Source organism: Salvia hispanica, chromosome 6, assembly GCF_029641045.1.
Source record: "Salvia hispanica isolate PSC_SH4W2 chromosome 6, Shi_PSC_v1, whole genome shotgun sequence".
Lineage (NCBI taxonomy): Eukaryota > Viridiplantae > Streptophyta > Magnoliopsida > Lamiales > Lamiaceae > Salvia > Salvia hispanica.
The window spans coordinates 17,148,928-17,159,669 of record NC_142697.1 but is presented as its reverse complement, the minus strand read 5'-3'; the positions used below and the strand labels follow the sequence as shown (position 1 = coordinate 17,159,669).

Genomic DNA, 10,742 nt, shown 5'->3' with positions numbered 1-10,742 from the left:
TTGATGGAATAATTTTGGTAGTCTCAGTTTTAGTGCGCGTTGACGAAACATCTTTTCCACCAATTGGGTTTAAATTATCGTAGTAAGTCTATTAATTTTGAATTATGTCATTTCCCTTCAAAAGAGTACTAGTAATATAAGACCATATATAAATCATCTTTTCTTCAATTATTCATTGTTCCTATCTTTTTAATTTTTATTTGTTTCTTATTTTAATTTATTAATAATATCATATGAAATTCATTAAAAAGCCTAAGCAAAATTCTCTTTTCAAAAGCATTCTCCTTATGGTTATTTTCTATGTTTGAATCATCCAAAATGTAGACGTAATTTTGAAGATGTCTTGTTTCCTCCGGGCGTAGGAAATGTGAGAATCGGAATTCTCGTTGGAAGGTTTGATTTTGATCAACATATGCATGAAGATATCGAGCATGTCGAACATGTGGGGGAAGTAGACACCTTGAGGTGCCGATGGTAGGGCGTCAAAGATCTTATAGAAGGAGTACATGCCATTTGTCTTCACCGGACATGGTGCTAGAATAAGATAGTACTACATTAAAGAGAAAATTCAAAGAAAGAGAATTTTTTGCATGAAAAAAATTATGAGGCAAATAAGAGTGACCACAATGGTGGCACCGCAGTGGCGGCGTTTTTCGGGGTGCAACCACGACGGCCTATTGCGAGCCGCCGATCGCCGCGGCGGTCGTTTTTATAGTTATTTTCTTAATTAATTTTATTCTAGTCCAATTAAAATATACCATCAATTGAAAAATAATGTGATTTGTAGCTATGACGTGGTTGTTATTGGACTGGACAAATTTTTGTGGTTGTGCTGACTAGGCAGACAAATTTTTGTGGCTTTGGCGTGGCTATTCCGCCTTATTATGGACACTCTAATCTATTTATAGGCCAAAACAAAAGTTGTTAAGGAATAAAATAATAAAAATAAATAAAACATATGAGTAGTATTTTGGAGTAGGATAGTTATTTTTTAACCATTCACTTAAATAGTAACACGCCTGGGTGGTTAAGATACAAAATCATTTTTTGTATGACTATATTTTTTGCCGTACCAAATTATATTCAACCGTCAAGAATATAATAAACCTAAAATATCGAATGACAATGCTTCTCATATTCTGATCAGTAGACGAGTTTTTAGTTGAATATCTCCCATATTAAAGTGCATGTATTTACATTTTTAGATCAGTATACCTTATATTTATGGTAATTGATAAAGTTGTGTAAATAATAAATGGTCCATGGATTAAAATTACAATTATAGAGTATGATAAATAATGAGACTTCCGTAGCAATTTAAAGCAGTAAAATTAAGAAGAAGCAGATTTTGCAAACAAGAGGGAAGAGAGAGAAAGGGGCAGTTGATGATGAGTGGATGATTGTTGTGTTGTAATGAAATGGGTGGTGGGGACACCCTATACAGTGCGCATAATGCATACTGTCTGTCTGTGTCAATTTTCGTCCCTTTCTTCTCAGCAATTTAACGTTATTCAATTTGTTCGTTGAAAGAGGGGGCCTTATCTTCCCCTTCCCTTACCACAATCATCAAAAGAAAGAGAGAGGAAAACTATTTTTACATATTTATAGCACCTGCCGTTCTCACTCTCCTTAAATCCTCCCCCTTTTGGAACTCCAACTCCCCTTCCTTCAACCATACACATAACTAGCTTCATTCGGATGATCAATTTCCAGCTACTAACTCTTTGCTGAAATGAATCACTGCGTTCCGGATTTTCATGAAATGGACGAGGACGATTCGATTCCCACGCCTTCCAGTTTTTCTAGACTCAAAAAGACTACGACGTAAGCTTAATTTTGATGCCACTGCCCACGCTTTAGCGAGATCGAATTTAGTGATTTTGAGTTTCTTTTTTTGTTGCGAAATCGTAGAGGTGAAGAGGATATCATGGAGCTGCTATGGCAGAACGGTCAAGTAGTGGTGCAGAGTCAGAATCAGAGACCGCCTAATAGGAGCGTCTCCTGCAGCGGCAGCGGAGAGGTGGTGATTCCGTCGGAGAGGGAGATCAGATCGAGCGCGGAGGAGCATTTGTTTATCCAGGAGGATGAGATGGCGTCTTGGCTTCTCGATGATTCCTCCTTCGATCGCGATTTTTACGCCGATCTCCTCTATTCCGCTCCTCCTCCGCCTCCGCCTCTCACCACCGCGGAGATCCGCCCCCCGCCGCCGGTCGCCAGACCTGACAATCCGCCGCGGGTGCAGAATTTCGTGCATTTCTCGAGGCTCCCGATCAGGCCGAGGCCGGCGGCGCGAGAATCGTCCACGGTGGTGGAGTCAAATGACACGCCTGCGGCCGCACCGGAATCTAGGGTTTCTCATAGCGGTCCGCCGGTTAACGCGGATAGCGCCACCGTCAGAACTGGAGCTGCCGCGGGTACATGTGACCTCACCGCCGCCTCGTCGCCCGGCAGCTCCCCGACCAGCTTCAGCGAAGATACGCATCATCCGCAGCACAAGCCCGCAGCACTGCCGGAAGACCGGAAACGGAAAGTTAGAGAAGCCGACGATAATGAGTGCCAGAGTGAGGTAATCAATCCGCCCCGCACAACCTTCTTTATTTTATTTATTTTCAATTAAGCACTACGAAGAAGAAAAATAGGAGTATTTCATTTGTTTCTCTGTTTTGTGTTTTACTTATTTTTAGCCAAAAATTTGTTTTCTTGGGGTGGCTTGGGGTGGGTGCATCTTAGCAGCTAACCGTAACAAATAACTGGCGTGCGCCCTGAACACGTGATGCTTGCCACGTGGGCTGGGGGCTTGCCATGAATTGAGAAAATTTGGGAAATAGTGGCAGTGAATTGTGAGTGGCTGATGGAGCAATGATTTCAGCGCGAGCTCACGGCCCTCTTTATCTCTTGGGAGCCTCCACTGCAAATTAGGATGCGTCTTATTCACAGATATTTCTTTAAATTACTATTTTATTTTCCAGAGTTTCGATACAATGAATTTAGCTTCTGACACAAGGATTCAATACACTCTATCCACACACCATTGACTGCAAATGCGGTTATCCTGGATACATTGGGGCGGCTTTGGAGTTATTTGTTCAACTTTCTGCCTTTTTTCTTTTTTATAGAATATACACAATGGTCCCTGAGGAGAAACGTTTTAAGAAATGAGTTTTTTTCAATGAATAAACAATGGTTCTTCAAATTCTGACCTAATAGTAGGAGGAGAAGCGTTTTACTAATTGAGTTGTGCTTTCGTTATTAAATGGACGTATACGAGACGTGATGTATTTGATAGTTTCTGATTCAGTTGGCCCTTTGAATTGTGGAGTAGTTGTTCTTGGGAAAAATAATGTCTCTTAATCTTAAAAATTGAGTGTGGTTGTTTTTGGGAAAAAGGATATTCATAAATATAGCGTGTTGCTCACAGATCTTGTCAGATGTGGCGGCTGAGGCATCATCGATCTGTGATTTATAATATGATTTATTTGTTATACTATTATTTTCTTTGGATTTAAAGCTGGTGGTGTGATGCCTGGATGGAGGTTGTGATACTGACCGACCCTTGTTAGTATTTATTACAGCCAATATGGGGATCTGTTCTAGGTTATTGAACCTGACTTTAATACTGCAAATAAATGCTACTACTACTATATGGCTTGTTTGAATTCATGCTCAGCTCCAAGTGCTATGTAAATAATGTCTAGTTGTCCAACCTCTTACTGCTGTGTATGAACCACCTGGTTTATGAATGTAAATTAGGTTCCTATGCAAGTAATCCGTGATTAGAAAATTGCTCCCTTCAATTAACACCATTTCTTACTCAATGGTATAGGATATCGAGTTTGAAGCTGCTGAAGGTAAAAAACAAGGCTGTGGTTCAGCATCGACAAAGAGATCACGTGCTGCAGAAGTTCACAACCTGTCAGAGAGGGTCCGTACATTGCCCAAAGTTTAAGTAATTTGGCACCGGTTTTGTTTTGGCATATGATTGAATGTTGTTACTCTTGCAGAGGCGGCGAGACAGGATAAATGAGAAAATGAGGGCACTACAAGAACTCATCCCACGTTGCAATAAGGTCTTGCAGTTTAGTTGCTATATATACATATATATATAGCATTAAGTTTGAATTAACTTCTCATTTTAGCTTTTTTATGGATTCAGTCAGACAAAGCTTCAATGCTGGATGAGGCTATTGAATACTTGAAATCACTTCAATTACAAGTACAGGTAATTAATTACCTTGTTTTGTTGGTATCAGTATGATGTGATTAACTCTAATCATGTATATGCTGTCATTGATATTCATCCATGACCATTAGCTGATTTCCCTACTAAAATGGTTGCTCGATTTTGTGCAGATGATGTCGATGAGTTGTGGGATGGTTCCCATGATGTACCCGGTGGGTGTGCAGCAGTACATGCCTGCTGCTATGGGGTTAGGAATGGGGATGGGAATGGGGATGGACATGGGAATGAGCCGTCCGATGGTTCCTTATCCACCTATGATGGCCGGCTCAGCCATGCCAAATCCTGCAGCCGCGGCAGCTCATATGGGTCCTAGATATCCCCTCCCACCATTTCATATGCAACCAGTTCCTGTACCCGATCCTTCAGCGTTACAGCCTACTAACCGCGCAGATCATGTCTCAAACTCGACTGCTATTCCTCAGAACCAGAACCAGCCAAGGTTTCAAAACTTTCCCGATCCGTATCAACAGTATCTTGGTTTCCACCCCACACAACTTCCAATACCACAGGCAAGTTTGATCTCCACTTATTAGCAACCAACTACTATCTTGTGACTTTTTCATTTTTGTTGAGTTGTGAAAAATCTGAATTTTGCAGAACCAGGGTGTGGTGCAGCATGACGCCAACAAACCAAGCACCAGCAAAGATATTGGCAACCCTCACAACCAGCAAACTGGTATAAAAACTTGCTACTTTTGAGGCATTTCACATAATACAATGAGTGAATTTGTGACCAAGATAAAGAAATTTATGTAATTTTGCAGGATAATTTGCGCGAACATGCAGATCGGGAGGCTGTCGTCCCACCCGACTAAATTTTGTTACTGAGTAGACACGAAAATATATAATCATGTATCCTCTAGCTAACATAATTTGATATAACATGTATACTAATGATGATCTTTAGCTTAAGTTTTTTTGGTTACCACTCTTGGTATCTAGAAATGAGTTGTTTATTTTGTGAAATGGAGATCTGAAATACGTGATTATTTGAAATACCCCTAAAGCTGGAACCATATCACCTGCAAGGAGAATGACAATATATGAGAAAGGTTGTAGTGTACGGCTATGATATTTTGGCCTGATTTCTTCTACTTGTATTTATGTATATAATTGTATACATGATATTTTTACATCTTACCCTCGAATTTCAATAGGTTCGAGAAGGCAATTTGGATGATTTGGGTGGTGGAATATGCTAGTTGAAATATAAATGACTTCTAATGACATTCGAAGTTACAGAAGTTATGGAATAGTATTTGTATTTAGATGATGTTCTTATCTTGATGATCTGTGAGAAGTGTGGAGAGATATTCGATAATTTATGGCGATACTTATTTGTAGCAGAAATAAATACTAACATGGAGCACAACAATATAAGTTTAATCAATTAACTTTCTTGGATCATGTCCAATCATCAATATGAATAAAAACACCTTTCTCAATTTTATTGTCACATCTCCTCTCAGTATATCATCCTAAAAAAGTCGAACATGATAACTAGTTTTTTTTTTTGGATAATTACAATGTACATCCAAAATGTTTAACCAATGTTTCAATTGAGTATAAAATGTTTTAAGTTAACAAATATCATACAAAAAGCTTGATTAATATTACAAATTAATACATTTAATCTAAAATCACTAACATTGTTACTTTTTCTTATTTTTCTCCAAAATTATGTCCTAAAAAATATAATATTATTTCTCTAAATAATACCTTATGCATTGCCATATGGGCATTTTATCAAGTAATGAATTCACATTTAAACTTTCAGCTAATATTTGTAGCTAATTTTAGAGTCGAAAGGATGAAAAATAAGAAAAAGTAACGATGTTAGTGATTTTTAGACGGAATGTACTAATTTGAAACACTAAGGGGGTGTTCGGTTGCCAAAATTAAATCTCATAATTAAAGATGTATCATGTTTGGTTCATAAGATTAAACCCTACAACTTAATCCTAGATGGATAGTCTCATGATAATTAGTCATAGTCTCCCCCTCCAACTAAAATAATCTCACAACTTAATTCTAGATGGATAGTCTCATGATGATACTTAGTCATGACAATCGAACGCCATCTAATTAAATTTTTTGTATAATTTTGTATTCAATTGAAATATTAATGAAATATTTTGTATGTAAGTGTAATTTCCACCACCTTTTTATTTTTTTGTTTAAATTTCATGGTCTTGGGCTTAAACTTTGAAGCTTGACAAAATATAGGCCCACTAGCGTAAATGAACAATAGCCTGAGCAGAAATAGACCAATTATTTAAATAGTGTGCTATATGGGCCGGGTTGAGGAGAATCCGGGTTTATCCGATCCATCCTATTTATTCACATTTCTTTTCATTAGCTTGCATATTTATTTCTTGAACAATAAGAAAACTCTGCTATTCTCTCACTGCATTTTTGCCCGGAGAAATCCCCAAATCTCCCATCCCCAATCCCTAATTTCGCCATGGGTCAGGGCACTCCCGGAGGCCTCAATCGCCAGCTCCCAGGCGACCGCAAGAACGACGGCGACAAGAAGGAGAAGAAATTCGAGCCGGCTGCCCCGCCTGCTCGCGTTGGTCGCAAGCAGCGCAAGCAGAAGGGCCCAGAGGCGGCTGCACGGATTCCCACGGTGACGCCTCTGACCAAGTGCAAGCTTCGGCTACTGAAGCTGGATAGAATCAAGGACTATCTGCTGATGGAGGAGGAGTTTGTCGCCAATCAGGAACGGCTAAAGCCACAGGAGGAGAAGACGGAGGAGGATCGCTCCAAAGTTGACGACCTGCGGGGCACCCCAATGAGCGTTGGGAATTTGGAGGAGCTGATTGATGAGAGCCACGCCATCGTCTCGTCTTCGGTCGGGCCGGAGTATTATGTCAGTATATTGTCGTTTGTCGACAAGGATCAGCTGGAGCCCGGATGCGCCATTCTGATGCACAATAAGGTATATATGACTGCTTTCGCAATTACGGTTTCTAGCAAATTAGGGTTTTGAAGTGTTTGTATGTGTTTTCCTTATAGAATTGGAGAAAAAAGTACTTCTTTGAGTTTGGATTTTGCAAATGTATATAAGTTGAATGATTTGGCGTATGACATGGTAGGAGGGGCGGGGAGCAGAGTGGAGCTGTAGCTAATTATAGGTTAAGTTGGCAATGGCATGCTATTACTATATCAGTTCAGTGTGACTTGAATAATTAATTATGTGCTGTTAGTTGGAATGATTTGTGTAGGCGCTTTAGTTGGAGAATAAATCCATTTAAAAAAGTTAAGAGTAAATGGGCTTTCTAGATTCAGCTGAGGGATGATGTTGAGTTCTGGTTATTAGAGACATTCCATGTGTCATGTCTGACCAGAACACGAGGTAAACTTAGTACTAAGTTGCACTAAAGCAAGAGCTGCAAAGTCTTCTGTTTAGAGAAATAGCCTCCTTGGAGAAGGTGTCATTGGGGCTTGGATGGGAAGTTGGAGTTTCGTCTGCAGGTTCAATGAGTAAATCTCCCTTGTTGCAGGTTCTTTCTGTAGTTGGACTTCTTCAAGATGACGTGGACCCCATGGTATCTGTGATGAAGGTCGAGAAGGCTCCTTTGGAGTCATATGCTGATATTGGTGGGCTCGATGCCCAGATCCAGGAGATCAAAGAGGCTGTTGAGCTTCCATTAACACACCCTGAATTATATGAAGATATTGGTATTAAACCTCCAAAAGGTGTTATACTCTACGGAGAGCCTGGAACTGGGAAAACATTACTTGCAAAGGTGTGTGGCATCTAATTCTCAAGATTATATATTATATCTTCTCACAATTGCTAATATTGATTATTATAACAGATTCTTCCGCATGTCTTGTTTGTTTTAAACAGTCCTGTTCGTTTTGCTTGTCAGTGATTTCTGCGAGAAACAAAAGAAGTATAGTGAAATCATCTTGGCTAATGCTCGTTCTAAAGCTGAAAATTTATTTTTTTATAAATTCATTTTTCAGTTGTAAGCATGATATGACTTTCTATCATTTGGTTGCTACAAGTGCTAGTCAATCAGCTGAAAGATACAAACATATATAGGGCATTAGTATAAGAAGCTAATTGGAAGTAGTATATGACATCTCTATTGAGTTTTAAATCATCTTGGAAGGGTTTGTATCTTTATGGGTACATGATCCTTATAACTTGGCTTTGATCTGAATTTATACACCTCTATTTTTCGTTAAATCTTCAGGCTGTCGCGAACTCTACTTCTGCAACTTTCTTGCGTGTTGTTGGAAGTGAATTAATTCAAAAGTACCTGGGAGATGGCCCTAAGTTGGTGAGAGAACTCTTTAGAGTTGCTGATGACCTCTCACCGTCAATTGTGTTCATTGATGAAATTGATGCTGTTGGTACAAAAAGGTAATGTCCTAATTTTATTTCCCTGAAATAGGTAAAGCTTGTACTAATTGGAGAACTCTGGCCACAGGTATGATGCCCACTCAGGTGGTGAACGTGAAATTCAGAGGACTATGTTGGAATTGCTGAATCAGTTGGATGGTTTTGATTCAAGAGGAGATGTGAAAGTGATTCTGGCGACAAATAAAATTGAAAGTCTTGACCCTGCCTTGCTTAGGCCAGGTAGAATAGATCGAAAGATTGAATTCCCTTTACCAGATATCAAGACAAGAAGGCGGATTTTCCAGGTATTGATGGCATGCTTTGTTGCTTAAACTAAATTTTTATGAGTTCACCCATTTCAACATACCTTATTAGTTAATGACCATTAAAACTTAATAAATGTTATACTGATTTTTAGATTCACACATCAAGGATGACATTATCTGATGATGTGAACCTGGAAGAGTTTGTTATGACAAAAGATGAGTTTTCTGGAGCTGATATTAAGGCCATATGCACAGAAGCTGGTTTGCTTGCTTTGAGAGAACGTCGCATGAAGGTAACTCTTCAAGACTGTCACCATTTTGTTAGGGCTCTGGCGAAAACATAGGGATGAGAGGAAAGAATCCTATGCATTGGTTTCAACTCGAGTGGACTTATAAGTTTATAATTTTCAGCTCATAGATAATTTATAAGTTTATAAAATCAAGACTGAATGGACTTGTATAGCCCTTACTTTCTTTCAGAGACTGATGACGACACTTCATGTTTGAAATATTTGCTTGAGATTTTAAATTCATTTATACTCGAGAAACCCCCCACACTAGTTACTTGATTTAGTTTATCTCTCTGTAGCTCAATTTTATACTAGTACTATTATTTAGGAGCTGAAATTTCAATTGAATTGGGGGAACTTGGGGGATTTCATATTGCGACTATCTTTCTTTATGGCGTTGCACATATTTTATTTGGGTCAATGCTTAATGTTGCTCTTGGTGTGTCTGTTGCATAGATATGGGTCTGATTTTTATAAACTTGTGATTGTCAGGTGACACATGCAGACTTCAAGAAGGCGAAGGACAAGGTGATGTTTAAGAAGAAAGAGGGCGTTCCTGAGGGGCTGTATATGTGATGAAAATCAAGTTGAGTTGGCGAATAGATGTGTATCGCTTGTTAAATCTGCAAGTTTATCGTTGACTGTTAGTTCTTTCAAAGCTTTTTTCGAAACCAAATATGACTGCTGAATGTTTACAATCGATATCTATAGCCTTCCATATCTATAGCCATCCATAACAAAGAGTTTATTTGCTCCTGTGCCTGATGACTAGTGATGTCGTTTCTCATATTATGAAGAGGACATGCCCTACTATTCAATTTCTGTGTAATGTGTTCATTCTGGTCGTACTGAGTCTGATATTCGAGCTTTGCAAAGTTTTAGTATGATATATCCAATAATTCAAATGATATAATGGACATTTAAAAGCCAACTTCTTACTCTAATTATTACTCCACTATTGGCTTTTTGAAAGGACTAAGATATTCCCGCTGGAATTTGGATATACCAAATTGAAACCTCCACTTGTCAATACAACATTAAGTATGGATAATAATAATAATAATAATAATAATAATAATAGTAATAATAGTAATATATTATTCAGAATTAGAAGCAATCATAATTAATGTGCAGACTTGTCATTTATTTTCATTTCTGTCTCTTCCACGACTTTGTCACATTCCATCATTTTTTATAGTGAATTTCATATCTCATTAACTTATTTTTACTCATATTTTGCTAATAAAATTAATACAGTATATAAAAAAGTAGTAAGATTCATATTTTACTAAATATTTTAACTTACTTGCAATTACATTTTTCAAATCTAGTGTCAAATCAAGACATGATCAATTTTATGGGACATAAAGAATATGTTGGACAAATATATAAAGATAATTTTGGACTTGTATCTTATTTTTTTCCCCTCAGTTTCACAGTCTCTCTGGTTGTAGAAGAGATTTTATGCAGAACCCATAATATTATAGAGGAGGCAATTTTGGTTTTCTGTGGGGATTCATCTGATACTTGAGTTTTTTAATTTCTTTTCCTTTGTGTATGTAAATGAGTAAAGCAGTCCATAAAATAGA

The 10,742-nt window shown here is 38.2% G+C and overlaps 2 protein-coding genes across 2 annotated transcripts; both read left to right on the top strand.

Annotated features, from left to right (window-relative positions):
• The first annotated feature begins 1,472 nt into the window (after positions 1–1,472).
• PIL5 (phytochrome interacting factor 3-like 5) lies at positions 1,473–5,334 on the top strand. The gene is made up of 8 exons (XM_048106540.2): positions 1,473–1,824; positions 1,912–2,566; positions 3,824–3,922; positions 4,002–4,067; positions 4,154–4,219; positions 4,351–4,749; positions 4,838–4,916; positions 5,005–5,334. Exons 1-8 carry the CDS (start codon positions 1,733–1,735, stop codon positions 5,007–5,009), a joined length of 1,461 nt encoding a protein of 486 aa, XP_047962497.1. The 5' UTR covers positions 1,473–1,732; the 3' UTR covers positions 5,010–5,334.
• Positions 5,335–6,610: 1,276 nt separating this feature from the next.
• On the top strand, positions 6,611–9,975 carry LOC125205726 (26S proteasome regulatory subunit 4 homolog A). The gene is made up of 6 exons (XM_048104809.2): positions 6,611–7,181; positions 7,747–7,992; positions 8,449–8,618; positions 8,686–8,902; positions 9,016–9,156; positions 9,646–9,975. Exons 1-6 carry the CDS (start codon positions 6,705–6,707, stop codon positions 9,727–9,729), a joined length of 1,335 nt encoding a protein of 444 aa, XP_047960766.2. The 5' UTR covers positions 6,611–6,704; the 3' UTR covers positions 9,730–9,975.
• Positions 9,976–10,742: the final 767 nt, after the last annotated feature.

Bases quoted from the DNA above. Each gene is read 5' to 3' on its own strand.
- PIL5 (XM_048106540.2), top strand. From the start codon at position 1,733: ATGAATCACTGCGTTCCGGATTTTCATGAAATGGACGAGGACGATTCG. The intron at 1,825-1,911 runs GTAAGCTTAATT...GCGAAATCGTAG, and splicing joins AGACTCAAAAAGACTACGAC to AGGTGAAGAGGATATCATGG. The intron at 4,068-4,153 runs GTCTTGCAGTTT...TTATGGATTCAG, and splicing joins TCATCCCACGTTGCAATAAG to TCAGACAAAGCTTCAATGCT.
- LOC125205726 (XM_048104809.2), top strand. From the start codon at position 6,705: ATGGGTCAGGGCACTCCCGGAGGCCTCAATCGCCAGCTCCCAGGCGAC. The intron at 7,182-7,746 runs GTATATATGACT...CCCTTGTTGCAG, and splicing joins CCATTCTGATGCACAATAAG to GTTCTTTCTGTAGTTGGACT. The intron at 8,903-9,015 runs GTATTGATGGCA...ACTGATTTTTAG, and splicing joins CAAGAAGGCGGATTTTCCAG to ATTCACACATCAAGGATGAC.